General features: G+C 36.4%; 1 protein-coding gene across 1 annotated transcript in view; it reads right to left on the bottom strand.

Moving 5' to 3' along the window:
• BAZ2B (bromodomain adjacent to zinc finger domain 2B) overlaps positions 1-14,240 on the bottom strand; it is a 165,720-nt gene that overhangs the window by 40,111 nt on the left and 111,369 nt on the right. Inside the window, exons 11-16 of the mRNA XM_070940289.1 lie at positions 13,408-13,516; positions 13,032-13,133; positions 7,498-7,708; positions 4,623-4,715; positions 4,450-4,511; positions 2,341-2,406 (exon numbers count right to left, since the gene is read on the bottom strand). Of these exons, the coding sequence (XP_070796390.1) occupies positions 2,341-2,406; positions 4,450-4,511; positions 4,623-4,715; positions 7,498-7,708; positions 13,032-13,133; positions 13,408-13,516 (643 nt within the window). The remainder of the gene's footprint in view (positions 1-2,340; positions 2,407-4,449; positions 4,512-4,622; positions 4,716-7,497; positions 7,709-13,031; positions 13,134-13,407; positions 13,517-14,240) is intronic.

Genomic DNA, 14,240 nt, shown 5'->3' with positions numbered 1-14,240 from the left:
CCATGTCTAAACTGTATTTTGCTGCTTGTTATCTGGATGAAAGAATGGATGTTGCTGAGAAAGAAGAGTCTTTTACGGTTAGAAGGCCACAACCTCAGTTTGGATGGTATGGGTATTTATGGTACGGTAAAGTTAATGTGGATGTTAAAAATTATTTTATTAGTCATACCATATTGAGAATATGCAATAGCTATAACTCAGGTTGTACCTAAAAGCATCTTTATGGATCTCAGCTCAAGAAGCATATTAGAGAAGAAAAATGGCAGACAAAGATAAATGTTTGACATACTGGCACTTATTGGAAAATTATCAAGGCATTTAAGATCAAATCAAGAGAACAATTAATAGCAAAAGGATATGTAGTTATTAATGATTCTTCCATTTAGTTACCTGAAAGTTTTAAAATGGATAAAAAGACTTCTCGTATAGAGTCACAATTTGTAAGTCAGAATTTGAAATACTATTGTGTACAGATGATGAACATGTAATTGTATTTATTAAGAAAATTGCTAAAATGTATAAAATTTTGTTGAAATTTGAAACACAGGAAGAAGAGGTTAAAGAACATACAATAAAGTAGTCTAAGAATTTTGGTTATGCAGATAGGTCAAATATGTGTTTACAAGGTTTGAAATTTATATTGTGCTATGTTCTCAAAGAGAATTTTGAGACAGAGAAATGATGTACTGTTGGTACATGATGCCAGAAAAAAATATCTAGAATATATAAAGGCACTTCAAATGTATGTTGGAAATGTGAACAACATGAACAGGCATTTTATCATGCTTGGTAAAAAAAGCTAAATAGTTATGGATCCAAATACATATTTTGATGCAGAGAATTTTAAAGATTAATATTTAATTGAAGCCAGAACGTTTCCTCTTAGGATTGATGGTTAAATAGTTAGAAAAAAGCCATGGAAGATTATTTCAATATATGTTCCCATCAGCAAGATTACTGTATGCACAGAGATGAAAAGATTTGACACTACCCACTATGGAGGAATGGTTGGCTGACAAGATTTTGCTGAACTGGATAAATTGACTTCTTTGCTAAGACACGCGACATTATCTACATTTATTGCTGACTGGAAGCTTCTTGTGGACTTTTTTTTTTTTGCGTAAAAATGGAAAAAAATAACTTGTGATTTATGGTTTTGATATTTAGACAGGATAGTGTATAGAAAGATGAATATTATGATATAAATTTAGAGAGAAAGGTCAAAATATATTTGTACTTATAACTGCTATGAAGAATTCCGGAAGGCACGTCTTTATACTTTCTTTCACTATTTTTTTTTACTTTTTCCTTTTCTTCCACTTTTTGTTTTCCCCTTTCTTTCTTTCTTTCTTTCTTTCTTTCTTTCTTTCTTTCTTTCTTTCTTTCTCTTTCTTTCTTTCTTTCTTTTTCTTTCTTTTCTTCCTTCCTTCCTTCCTTCCTTCCTTCCTTCCTTCCTTCCTTCCTTCCTTCCTTCCTTTCTTGGTTCGATTTATATGCCGCCCTTCTCCGGAGACTCAGGGCGGCTTACAATGCGTTAAGCAATAGCCTTCATACTTTTTGTATATACCTGCTTAGTAGGGCTTTCGCCCCCCCCCCCAAGCGGTGTTCTTTTATATACAAAGTCAGTTTATCAGTTTATTGTTTATTGCCCCTCAATCCAGGTCCTCATTTTACTTACCTCAGAAGGATGGAAGGCTGAGTCAACCTTGAGCCTGGTGAGATTTGAACTCGCAGTAATTGCAGGCAGCTGGCAGCTAAGTGCTACTTAACAGCACTTTAACAGCTGCCCCACCAAGGCTCTTTATTATCTATTAGTTCATATTAGCTAATTAGTTTTAATAAAGATTATACTTAAAAATTATTTTTAAAAACCATGGAGGGTCCTTGTGTGTGTACGTGTGTGTTTGTGTACACAGGGACATGAGTGAGTTTACCTACTGTATCCTGAACATAAATGTATTTATTGTGGCATAAGATTTCATAAGAGTACAATCCACTTCATCGGATGTTTCTGGTGAACCTGATGCCCCTGACAAAGTCAAGCCCAGTATATTAAAGTGTGTTATAACTTATTAAATGTGTTACTCTTTTAAGTATAAGAAGATAATTCCTCTGAATGTGAACGGGAAGTTGGCAACAGTCTAATAATTTTCTTCTAGAAATTCCTGTACATATTAACTGTTCTGTGAAATGATTTTATATCCATAAAAAATTCACAGCTTGGGAGCCACATTTTAATCTATGGACTGAAATATCTGCAACAGCATACAATCCTTATACAAAATTGTAAAATTCTTGCAAGAGCCCTTCTTTTTCTTTGCCATTAAAAGTTGGTCATACCTCTAATATTTGCTGAGCTCGGAGTTCTTTTTCCATTCGGATTTGCTGAATTCTCTTAATTTTTTCCTGCAACAAGAAAGGCTTTCATTCATTTGAAGCAGCAGTAATAACGGGCCATCCCCCCTGCTGCCATAGCTGAGAGTGAATTTCCACACAGACCCATCCAGTTCAGGTCAAGCCTCCCCTGTACACTCACTGCTTGCTATTATTCCATCGTATTCCCCTGGAAGAGGCCAGCCACAATGATTTCATATGCAATACCAGATCATGCGATGACATCTGCCAAATAATGCAATGTTAAGACTGCAGCCCTTTTCTAGGTGGTTGGGGACTTCCAGGCATTGTGGTACCATTGAAGGAGGACCTTCTGCGAGCTACGATCAAAGTTAGTAAGAAAATGGCCCAGATGCTTAAAAATAATGTTTTTCTATGGTTCACCTGCACCTCAAAAGTCTCAACTTTGGCCTAAAACAAATGACTGCTGAAATAACATGTGTTCCAATACCAATAAACAAAGCACTTCTAAGAATTTTGTTTTCCCTATATACTTAGCAGAACACATAGCAATATTAGCCACATTATTGACCAATTTTATTAAAATCATTGCTGTTCCTACCACCTCTCTATAATACACTGGGACTGAATTCTTAATAGAAGCAAGCTACCACAAATACAGAGGGAATCGCTTCTGAGCAAGAATGTATTGTAAATTTCTTCATTTCAATTTGTGTCTCTGTATGAAGATCTAGACATCCCAAAGGTTGCTGCTGAGTTCTCTGGCATTCCACAGCTTCAAGAGCTGATGGTAATAACTGAGAATTAATGGAGAATATAATGGACAAAGAAAATAAATTCTATGCAATAAATTTAAGAATAGGATGAACAGTATATGTGGTTAAAAGGACTGAAATTCATATTATCTTATAATTTAAGAGAGAATGAAATAAAATATCATTGGTGTACAACACCAAAAAAAAAACCTAAGACATAGGTGTGCAACGTTTTGGCTTGCCTTGGGCTGCATTGAGTGAAGATATATATATATATAATACACTGCTCAAAAAAATAAAGGGAACACAAGCAGAAGACATCCGAGATCTGAATGAATGAAATAGCCTTATTAAATACTTTGTTCATTACATACAGTAGTTTTGTGTTCCCTTTAGTTGTTTGAGCAGTGTATAAACTACTGTATGTAAAGAACAAAGTATTTAATAAGGCTATTTCATTCATTCAGATCTCGGATGTCTTCTGCTTGTGTTCCCTTTATTTTTTTGAGCAGTGTATATACTATAGTTAATGTATAATACTGTTAAACATTTATGATCTTGTGGAGTTGCATTACTAGCTATTCAGGGCCTCATGTGGCTCATGGGCTGGGGGTTGGACAAGCCTGATCTAAGATGTACAAACAATCCTCATCTTACGATCATAATGGAGTCTGCTGATTATGTTATGACAGTTATAAAGTGGATCTTCATGTGATCAACCTGATTTTTTTGACCTTTTTTTTTTGCAGTGGGTGGTAAGTAAATCACCATGGTTGTTAGGTTAATCTGTGGTCATTAAGCAAATGCCAGTGTTTTTGCTGAAAATCAGTAGCAAACACCAGTTTTCGGCAAAAACATTGTAAATCATGGTCACCTGACCGAGGGACACTGCAAGTGGCCATAAACATGAGGCTTCTGAATTCTCCCCAATTGATCCCGGAAGGGCAGGGCAGGAGAAATAGAACAAAATGTTCCCTTATGCCCAAGGTTGATAGTGTATTAGTGGACAGATACTCATGTTTGTACGTTCCCTCTTTTTTTTTTTAACCTTTCCTTTTTTTTTTTTTGCTTTTTCCCTTTAAAAGCAACTTTATCTATAGAATTTGCAGATGATGGCACATCTTCATGCTTGAAATGCATTGTTTTCCATAATGTGTTATGGATCATCAAATTATCCAGCTGAGCTCGAGCAAAGCAAAATGAGTTTTCAAGTGGTAGCCCCACTACAGATACACAAACGTGCACACACACATAAACACACACACACTTACACACACACCACTAAAATAGTACATTTTGCACTAGTTGCACTAGTTGCAGCCTGAAAGACATAAATTACCTGCTGTTTCATTATTTTTATCTGCTCTTTTTGCTTCCTTTTTTCTTCTGCAGCCATTATAGCTAAGAATAAGACAAAAACGTGTTGGTAGTAAATAACAGTGAGGATAATGGAAACATAGTATCTATGGTTTCAAAAGCTGTAAGGTTCTTAAAAAGATGTGTAATACTGACCTTGCTGTTTTTTTGCTTCCTTAGCAGCTCGGGCCTGCTCTTGCTTCTGAATTTTTCTCAAAAGCTTGATTTGTGCTGCTTGTCTAGCAATTTCTGGAACACAAAGGGGAAATGCTTGCAGTATAATAAAGATTGCCTATTGACACAAGGACAGTTGGACAAATGGAGAGATAGAAACAAATGGAAAAGAGGCAACTCAGCACTGAGGAAATCCTTAATATGATTTCATACAAATATTTGTTATTTTGTTAGTACCCGAGGGAAAGTATGAAACTGCAGATGTATCTCAAACCATCACTTCTTTTCTTTTTTTCCCCCTTGGGTAATTTAAAACAATATTAAAATAATATGGATTGACATTCAGATTCTGGAAGATCACTAGAGCCATTTTTTTTTTTTTTGACTTGCAGGTCAAAAGGTTACAATTCAGCTTGGTTGTCCTGTAGTGAAATTTTCCTTCCTGTCACTGCCTTCCATTATTTTGAACCTGCTCTCTGGAATCAAAGAGAGCAAATTCTGACTTTTGACTCTGTGACATCATCCCAGGTAATTGAAAACTGCTATTGTATCCTTTTCAAGGCTAAACATACCCTGTTCCTTCCATCTCTCTTCATAGGGCTTAGTTTCTAGTCCCTTGATCATACTCATGTTATCTCTGAATCTTAAAAGGTGATTCCCAGAAATGAACACAATAATTTGAGTTAAGGATTGAGAAGTGCAGAATGATGTGTAACGATTATTCCCAATGTAATTTGAAACTACACTGAGCAGAATTATTTCTTGCTATGTAACAGTTTGAATCTATTATTTTCCCACAGCAAAATTCAGTGGCCAAGACAAGCTACCTTACAAAAACAAAATAAACCACAATTAGAAGCAGAGGATTTTTACCCATAGATATATCCTCTGAAACTGTAACATAGGTGCCAATTTATGGAATCAGAGGCTACTGAAGTGAGAACATCCAGACCATTGGCATGTGCTCTGAAGAATGTGCCAGAGGCTGGATCAGTATTCTTCTCCCCTAAGTGTTACAAGATTTAACCAAGCTCTGCAGAATGGATTTCATTGTGAGGCATACAGTATCTACAAACACACAAGCAGCAGAAATATGGATGAGAACCATTCTTTTCCCTTGAAAAGAGCTCATAGGCCAAGAGCTCGAGATCCAAGATTTGAAAGTAAAATTTCCCTTTATCCTTTTGCAGACCTACAGACCCCAACTGTCCATTGGGGTTAAAAAGCCAGGAGAAAATACAAACGCAAATGCAGCCTTAGGAAGAACTTGTGGTTGTTTTTCAGGCTGTCAAAATTCTGCTTAAGGCTTCTCCTCATCCTTAAGGAGGCAATTTTTAATAGTTCAGTGTAATAATACTAAAACTTTTTCCATTAAAATGGTCAAAAGTGACGCTTTGTGCCAAGGAAAGCAAGTTTTCATAAGAATTTGCATATTTTACAAATATGCAGGAAGATAGGTCATGTACTGCAAATCTTTAACAGACTAGAAATCCTTTATCTATCCAAACTGGTGTTATGTTTCTCCACATGTGCAGGTGGGCAAATCCAATTTGCCACAGCAACTACTAGAACAGGATGGCACAACGTGCGGCTGCCAAGAACCCTTCTGTGGCCCACTGTTTTTTTCAAAACCTTAACAAATCCACAGCCACCAAATATTGTTGCTGCCAGGAAGAATCTGCTGCCATCACCTAGCTTTTCACAGCTTCCTCCACCCTGAAAAATAAGCTGCTGAATGCCTCCAGGCCTCACTAGCCGACAAACAGCGATCATTAGACCAGCTATTCTTTCTCAGCCCATGATTATCTTTAAGGTATTCATTTCAATGTAATTAACCTGGCTCCTTCTCCTCTGAGATGTGCAAACCTGTAGTAGAATATAATCAAAACAAAAGATCCTTTTACAGATGACATGTTAAAAATACAGAAAAAATATTCAAAAGTTAAAAGAGAAAATCGTGAGTATCATTTGTTATATACTTGCAGTAATTTTCATCCTGTGAAAAGTGGCAAAGGAGGTTTAATTAGAAATGGAACAAATGTGTATTTATAAATTTAGTAACAGCAGGAAAAAAATAGTTGCATAAAAGGGATTAACACTGCCAAACATATTGGAGAAAAGATAAAAACAGAACTGTAATCAAGCAAACTACCAACTTGTAAGCAAATATTAGAGCCGTGCAGCACCTGTTGTAGCGCCTTGAGCTGAAGGCACAATTTTGGGATTGCTTGGGAGCTGCAGAGTATGGTCCTGAGATAAACCACAGCTACTTTAAGGATTTGCTGACAGATGCTATGTATGCACTCCCAGGCATCAAAGAAGACTTTTTCAAATCCAAAGTGTTGTTTGTGGGAATCATTATTTTGAAATATTAAGCTACACTAATATCTTGCATTAAGTTAAGGTATGTATTAAAGAATCTGAATTGAACTGCCTAATCCCATTTTCCAAAGCAAGGAAGTGGCTCTATGTTCTTGTGTGTGTGTGTGTGTGTGTGTGTGTGTGTGTGTGTGTGTGTGTGTAAAAATAAAGTCCTGTTTGAGTCAAGCTCAACTGCTGATGACTTATTTGGGCAACATTTACCCTTTGAAAACAGGATATAGTGCAAGTCTTTGCACTGCCTCCTGGGGTGTTATACAACTTCTCAGGCTAGCCTATATAGTCCTGATATCCCAATAATCTCTCATCTGAGCATTAACCAAACTTGGTTTGCTTAGCTTCCAAGTTCACACAGTATCAGCCAGATGCTGCCTCCTGGTGAGAATTCAAGGAAGGCACCATAGCCTCTTTTTTTATATATATACAGAAATTTTAGACAGGTATAAAATAATAATAAAATCAGTAATAAAATACTTACCTTGGGCTTGTAACTTTCGTAAGAGTTTGGCATCTGTATTGTCAAGGAATTCAGTGGTACCAACATTTGGCGGTCGACCTTTGCGACGTCTCATTTTTGATTCCTCCTTGCTACGTTGTCTATCAGGATTTGGTGGCCGGCCCCTACGACCTTCCATTGCTCTGATGCGGGGAAGGACATCCTCTCCTTTCAGTAGACACCATTGCATCCCCTTGTAATTAATATATTTCACAGAAAATAATTATAAATACAAAATGGAAAACAAAATTAAAATTCAATACATATATATATATATATATATATATATATATGCATCGAAGCATATGTCTATATCTGTAAGTATTAGAACTGTAAGCTTGGAGTGATTCAATTAGCAAATTAATGAAGTAATAGTAAATGGACTAGAATTTGTCCTTTCAGCAGAGAGAAAATTGAAGAGTACCAAACTACACAGAGTCCACAGCTGTCTTGAATTCTTTTCTTTCTGTTTATATCACAATAAACAACTGAAACATGATTGTCCGTCCATATATACCCAAAGACAACATGTACCTGTACTGAGGGGTGATAAGACTTTCGATTTCCTTTTAGAAACCAAACCCATAAATTGATGGAACTCCAGTGAATACAGAATCAGGAATTTCTTAAAATCTGGATCTTCCAAAATTCTGATAAACTGCTCTATTTGACAGACATGTGGGTTCTGGTATATCACCAGCAAAATGGAATAGCCATCATGCTGGCTGGACTTGATGAAAAGGAAAATATGCAGAATGACCTTTTTCTTGAAAAAGTGGTGACATCTTTATGAAAATTGCAAGTTGCCTAAGAGAAAAAAAATACTAAAAGAAGTGTTTGTTAATACAAATCTATAATTACACTGACAGTTGCAAGTAAGTCCCAGTGGTAAGGTTGCTTAGGATTGTAGCCTTAGAGCTCAATTCCCCAAACTCGATGGGATTACTTCTAAATGACTGTAAATATATTTGAGACTTGAGTACTTGCCAGAAAACAAAGATGAGGCAGAAATCAAATTTTAAATAAATAAATGATCCTAATATATCCAATTACACATCTGATTTTTCTGCTTGTGATTAGAATATTTATCGAGTTATCCATTGAAATTATTTTGTAATGCTCTATAGTTTTAAAACATTTTTTGACTTGCAGAAATGGAAGCTTGGCTTCATACCATCCATTTCAATTTTAGGAGTATCTTCCACTTAATTTGTCAAACAGGAGTCTTGTACTATGTTTACCTAATCAGACATTGTACTGTAATCTAGTATCTTCTGAATTGTTTTCTCTTTGTTTCCTCAAGCCTATCAATGAGTTGGTCAATATGTATCTTATTTGTAACACTTCAAATTACATGTCAAGACTCACATAATAAATGCTCTTCTAATTATCTCTGCACATGGAAATGCACCATCCTGCTATATATGTATTGCTCAATTCAGAATTTGTGTGAATGGAAGTCTGGTCATGAAATGTTTTTCGGCAAAGTAGTGGTGAGAGGATTTTTGTGGATACTCCCCAGATACTCTGAAAACTACTCCAGAAAGCTCTTGAAAAGCAATGGACCAAGGGAATCTCCTTTGGATCATAGTCCTTTACATGAATGGAAAGAGAACTGAATTTCAACCTTCCCCTCCCTCTCTCTTTCTTAATAGACTATTGATTTGAGGGACAATGAGCACAATCTGTTTCTCATAAGAGTCTAACAAGAATTTAGATAAATTTGCTAGATGAATTAGAAAATTAACTATATTAGACTTGAATTCTAAACCCATCTGGATCAAATAAACACAACTATTTCACCAAGATTTCTATAGGTGTAACAATGTGGATGGGGATGGGAAAGATTCTGTTTTCATAAGGATCATTTACTGGATTGCTATATGTGGGCCTATTCATAAAATAACACCCAGATATTTCTATTAGAACATACACATTTGTCAACAGGTCTTAATAGCTCAGTATCAGAGCACAAGCTCTACCTAGAAAATGTAGAATCTCAGGATGCCCTAGAGAAGGCTGGAAAGACTTCTGCCTGAAATCTTGGCACACCTCTGCCTCAGAAATCATGACCTAGATAGACCAGTCATCTAAAAAGACTTTTTTCTCAATGTACTATTAAATACATTAGGATGACCTAAGATTGATTAAATTAATTATTGAATGAAACTTAAAAATAACTACAGCAACTTGCATAAAACCGAAGGCAAATAATCAAGTCCTTACAGATGACAATGTAACAGATGCAGAACTCCGCATCATATTAGTGTTTTAAGAATAGCAAGCTGGCTTAGTTTAATTGGTATAAAGAAAACAGCCTTCCCCAATCCATTGTCCCCTAATGCTTTGAACTACAACTCCTATTATATTCAGCCACATTATCAGTGGCATGCTAAATGGGGATGATGAATATAACTGCTGAATGTATCAGAACAGAATCAGATTAGACAGACACTTAAAATTACAATAAATTTAGAGCTTACAGAGTAAGGCTGTTATAGACATATACAAAAACACATTCAAAAAGCATTATTTATACTAGCAAACGTAACACCAAAGGTGCCATTCTGAATTTTCAAATTCATACTTGCTCTAAATTGCATTTGTCTCAAGCACACATATTGCAATTTAAAAAATCCTATCAGGGAAGAGTTACTTACCTTATTTATTCTGTAGCTTACATAAGATCCACACTAAATATAATATAAAAATGCTTCTACTCTTCCAATTGCTAACACCCAAAATGAAGACAAAGGTGAATTCAAAACTAACATTTGGCACAATCAAATGGTTTATTTGGTTTGTTTAACTGGAAATTGTTTCAAATTGACTATGTAAATCAAAGACATACTGAACCAAGAACTGGACAAAGAAAGCGACAGTTAAAAGTTCTATAACGGACAGTTAAGCCTGGCAAGAAATCTAAATTCTCTACATTTATTCCAGTGCTTAATACCAGCATAATAATGGAGTTTCAGTGGAGTTTTTTCCAACAATGCAAAAATTTCCAACAATGCAAAAATTTCCAGCAATAAGAACTATGGCAGAAATCTTTATAAGATGTTTATAATAAAAAAAATAATAATTGCGCAATAGTAATTCAGTTTTCTAAAGAGGTAGAAATAATAAGCAGGGGAGAAACAGTTATAATTTCAGCAAAAATGGTAAAACAATTAGAAGTTGTGATTTCAGTTTAATAAAGTTACTGAGATATTCTGGCATTTTGAGAAAGACCCAGTGCAGTACAGGGTCTAGGAGTTATGTAAGAAATAATGGAAGGAAAGGATTAAAGGAGTACCATCTGTGCAACATAATATGCAGGTATGAAATCTGAGAGAAATGGTTGTATGGTCAAAATTGTATGCTGACAGACCCAGATCAGGGTTCTGTTGTATACATCAAACTGTCTTAACTGTCACTTATCATTACACCATTTCCATTTGTTGTAGATTTTTCCAGGTTACATCAGGAACTGTACTTCTGAGACAGGGTCTATAACTTCACTCAAGATTCTGTAAACTGCTCACTATACCATAGTCTACATAATCTCTCAGGGGAATCCATTATACCAGGGGTGTCAAATTTGCAGCCCGCGGGCCAGATGCATCACACGCTGACCATCCTCATTCCCATTTTAGTGAAGGACGAAAAAGTTATGGTACATCATGTGACGACGTGTCATTGTGAGTTTGACACTCCTGCATTATACTAAGAACCTGATCATATCAATAGAATGGCTTTCTCCCACAATCTTGGGAATTATAGCTTGATAAAGATTCTGAAAATACTCAATTATGTATAATTCTCACAGGCTTTGCTGATGGGAGGGAACAGTCATAGAGTTTCATCTGTACAGTATTGCAGCTATTTTTATTTTGCTTCAATAAAAATAATCTAAAACCATTATCATTAAAAATAACTCATGATCAAAGCAATCCATTCTAGTCCTTTAAGAAGCAAAGGGTACTTTTTTTCTTGTTTAATTGGGAATGTGCTTACATGCATGCATGCACCTCGTTGCAAGCAAATAAACAAACAAAAATGGTCTTTTCAAAAATGAAAATAAAATGTTAGGGGAGGAAAAGTTTAATTTGCTCCTTTCCCTGACATTCCAGTTTTGAAACTGCCAGAATTTTTCACAGAAATGAATACTGCACAAATCTTTTTTCTGTTTCTATCCATTATCTACAATAATGACCTGCATTATTGACATCTTTTTACATAAATAAGCTTTCATGCAACTAACCATAAGCCTCCATTATTCTTCATCTACTGGACAAGACATTCAAGCAGAACCATTTTCTTATGTATGTGGCTCTACAGTATTATGATTTTTTCGCAAATACCCTCTTTTTGTAAGCTTGTAGATACATGATGCAATAACCATTTAGAATAGTTCCAGATGTTTTGGAAAGCATTTTTGGAGTATATGACAAATATCTACACATATCTAATTTGTAGCTATTAAACTTATTGAGGAAGAATAGATTGTACATTGAAACCAAAGAGGAGGAATGCTACTTCTTACATAGGAATATATCAGATAGCATGTGATGTAATATGAAGAAGGATACTAAGGCAGGGAATATTAAGAATAAGCAAAGTTTCCTGTGTAAAAATCCCAAAAAAATCAGACATGGAATAAACCAAGAAAGAAATCACTTTGTAAATTCTTAAACGATGTATATTGATATAGTTTAAAATAAGTCTCATTGACCTCTTTAGGAGTTGCTCCTATATAAACCTGCACAGGATGACTGCATTTAGTCATCTATCACCGAACATGGTGACTTTAGAAAATAATCTCCACAATAGTGTCCCTGACTGCCTTTTCAACTTACTTGCCTATACTTTGCCCAGTTTCTCATGCATGCAACAAACACATCTGTCTTTCATATCTGAGTTAACGCCACACAGGTTACTAAATACCTAAGATAAGAATATCAGAGACACAACTGTTAACCATATATAATTGCCACTAGTCTAACACAGATACAAAGCTTTCACAAATGTTGAAAGGAATATACCAACATTGGTGTTATAATAGATGGAATAGTGGTGTCTATTGATGAAACCCAATAGTCTAGGGCTACAGATGCCCTACATACACATTTTAACCACAGGAGTTATTTCCTAACCTGCTCACCCACCCACCCACCTATCGTTGGAGCAGTGGAATATACTGAGCATTACAGACCAGTAATATCAAATAATGGTATTGACTGCAATTTGAACAATACTAAATTGAGTTCAACAAGACACTTATTAGCTTAGCAAAGTCAAAACATGAAATTATGAAGGTTTTTCAGCACTTTCCCTGATCATGTGCTCAGTCCACTCACCATCTCGACAATAAAATCATAAGTACTGCTCTAAGAATGAATAACTACCAATAGCAATGTTCCAGAGTGTAGTGTAGTGTAGTGTGTGTGTGTGTGTGTGTGTGTGTGTGTATCACTTAGATTTATGGTACTACTCCTCGGATCAAAGACTTTACTTTTTTAAAAAGCGGATACCTGCGGTCCATCTCTGGCTTCATAGAAGTCACCCACTCCTATTTTTGCACTGAAGCTGAAATTGTCCCTTGAGATATCCATTATTCCATTTCGGCTGAGATACTGAAAAAATCACATATTTTTCCACTTCAGGTTTTAAGTCATCACAACCCAGCTTTGATGTACAGCTAACATTAGAGAATTCAAATACTGTGCATATTCTAGCAGGGGACTATGACTTTACAGTAGGTGAATTCAGAGACAGGTTAAGGATCATTAGCCTCCACATTGCAGGCCATTTTGTACCAAAGAACTTTACAGGAAGAAAAAAAAATTCCATTTAAACACAAATGGGCATGCTAAATACATACACAAAAGCATAATGTTTAAAATATACCTTTACAACTTCTGGGTACTGCCTTAACTTCTTTCCACATGGTGCATAATATGCTACTTCTCCTTGAAGGCGGCCACCAATGTTCCTTATTCTTGTTTCCCTTTGCCACCTGCAAATATAGTTCTGTGTTAAAAGACAAACTAGGAAAGGAATTGTCTACATACTTATTTGGAAGTAAGTTTTTTCTAGAAGGTAGAAGATTTACTTCATAAGTATGGACACGGTTGAGTAGACATGGAACAACTCTTTGGAGTCAAGAGTAACTGGTACTGAGCTAGAGGAAAAGAAGGTCATGAAGGTTTTGGAGTGGGACTTTGGAGACTCAAATCATGTACCCTCATTCATGAAAGTTCAATGGATTACATTGGGCCACAGGGTTGTTGCAGGGCAAAATGGGATGAAGGGATGCTATGTTTAATGCCTTGAATGGCTAGAGCAGAGCTGTCAAACTCAAAGCCCAGGGGCTGGATTTAGCTCACAGTGTGCTTAGATCTGGCCCATGGGGCTGCCCTGGAAATAGTGAAGGACCAGCCTCTGGTGCCTCTGCCCGTGAAAACAGAGCTTGCGAGGGCTGCGCATGGCCTTCCCGAGCTCTGTTTTCACAGGCAGAGGGTTGCAGGAGGCCATCCCAGCTGAAAACAGAATTCGCAAGGGCCGCACATGGCCTCCCCGAGCTCTGTTTTTGCTGGCAGAGGGTTGCAAGAGGCCATTGCAGCCAAAAACGGAGCTAGGGAGCCTGTTTTTGCTGGCAGAGCGCTCGGGCCACCACAATCGCCCCCAACATGAGTGACATCATGCTGGCCACGCCCACCCTGGCCACACCCACCCCGGTC

Source organism: Pituophis catenifer, unplaced genomic scaffold (assembly GCF_029215685.1).
Source record: "Pituophis catenifer annectens isolate HBS135680 unplaced genomic scaffold, rPitCat1.0.hap2 SCAF_1, whole genome shotgun sequence".
Lineage (NCBI taxonomy): Eukaryota > Metazoa > Chordata > Lepidosauria > Squamata > Colubridae > Pituophis > Pituophis catenifer.
The sequence above is the reverse complement of the archived record's forward strand: the minus strand, read 5'-3'. Positions and strand labels throughout refer to the sequence as shown.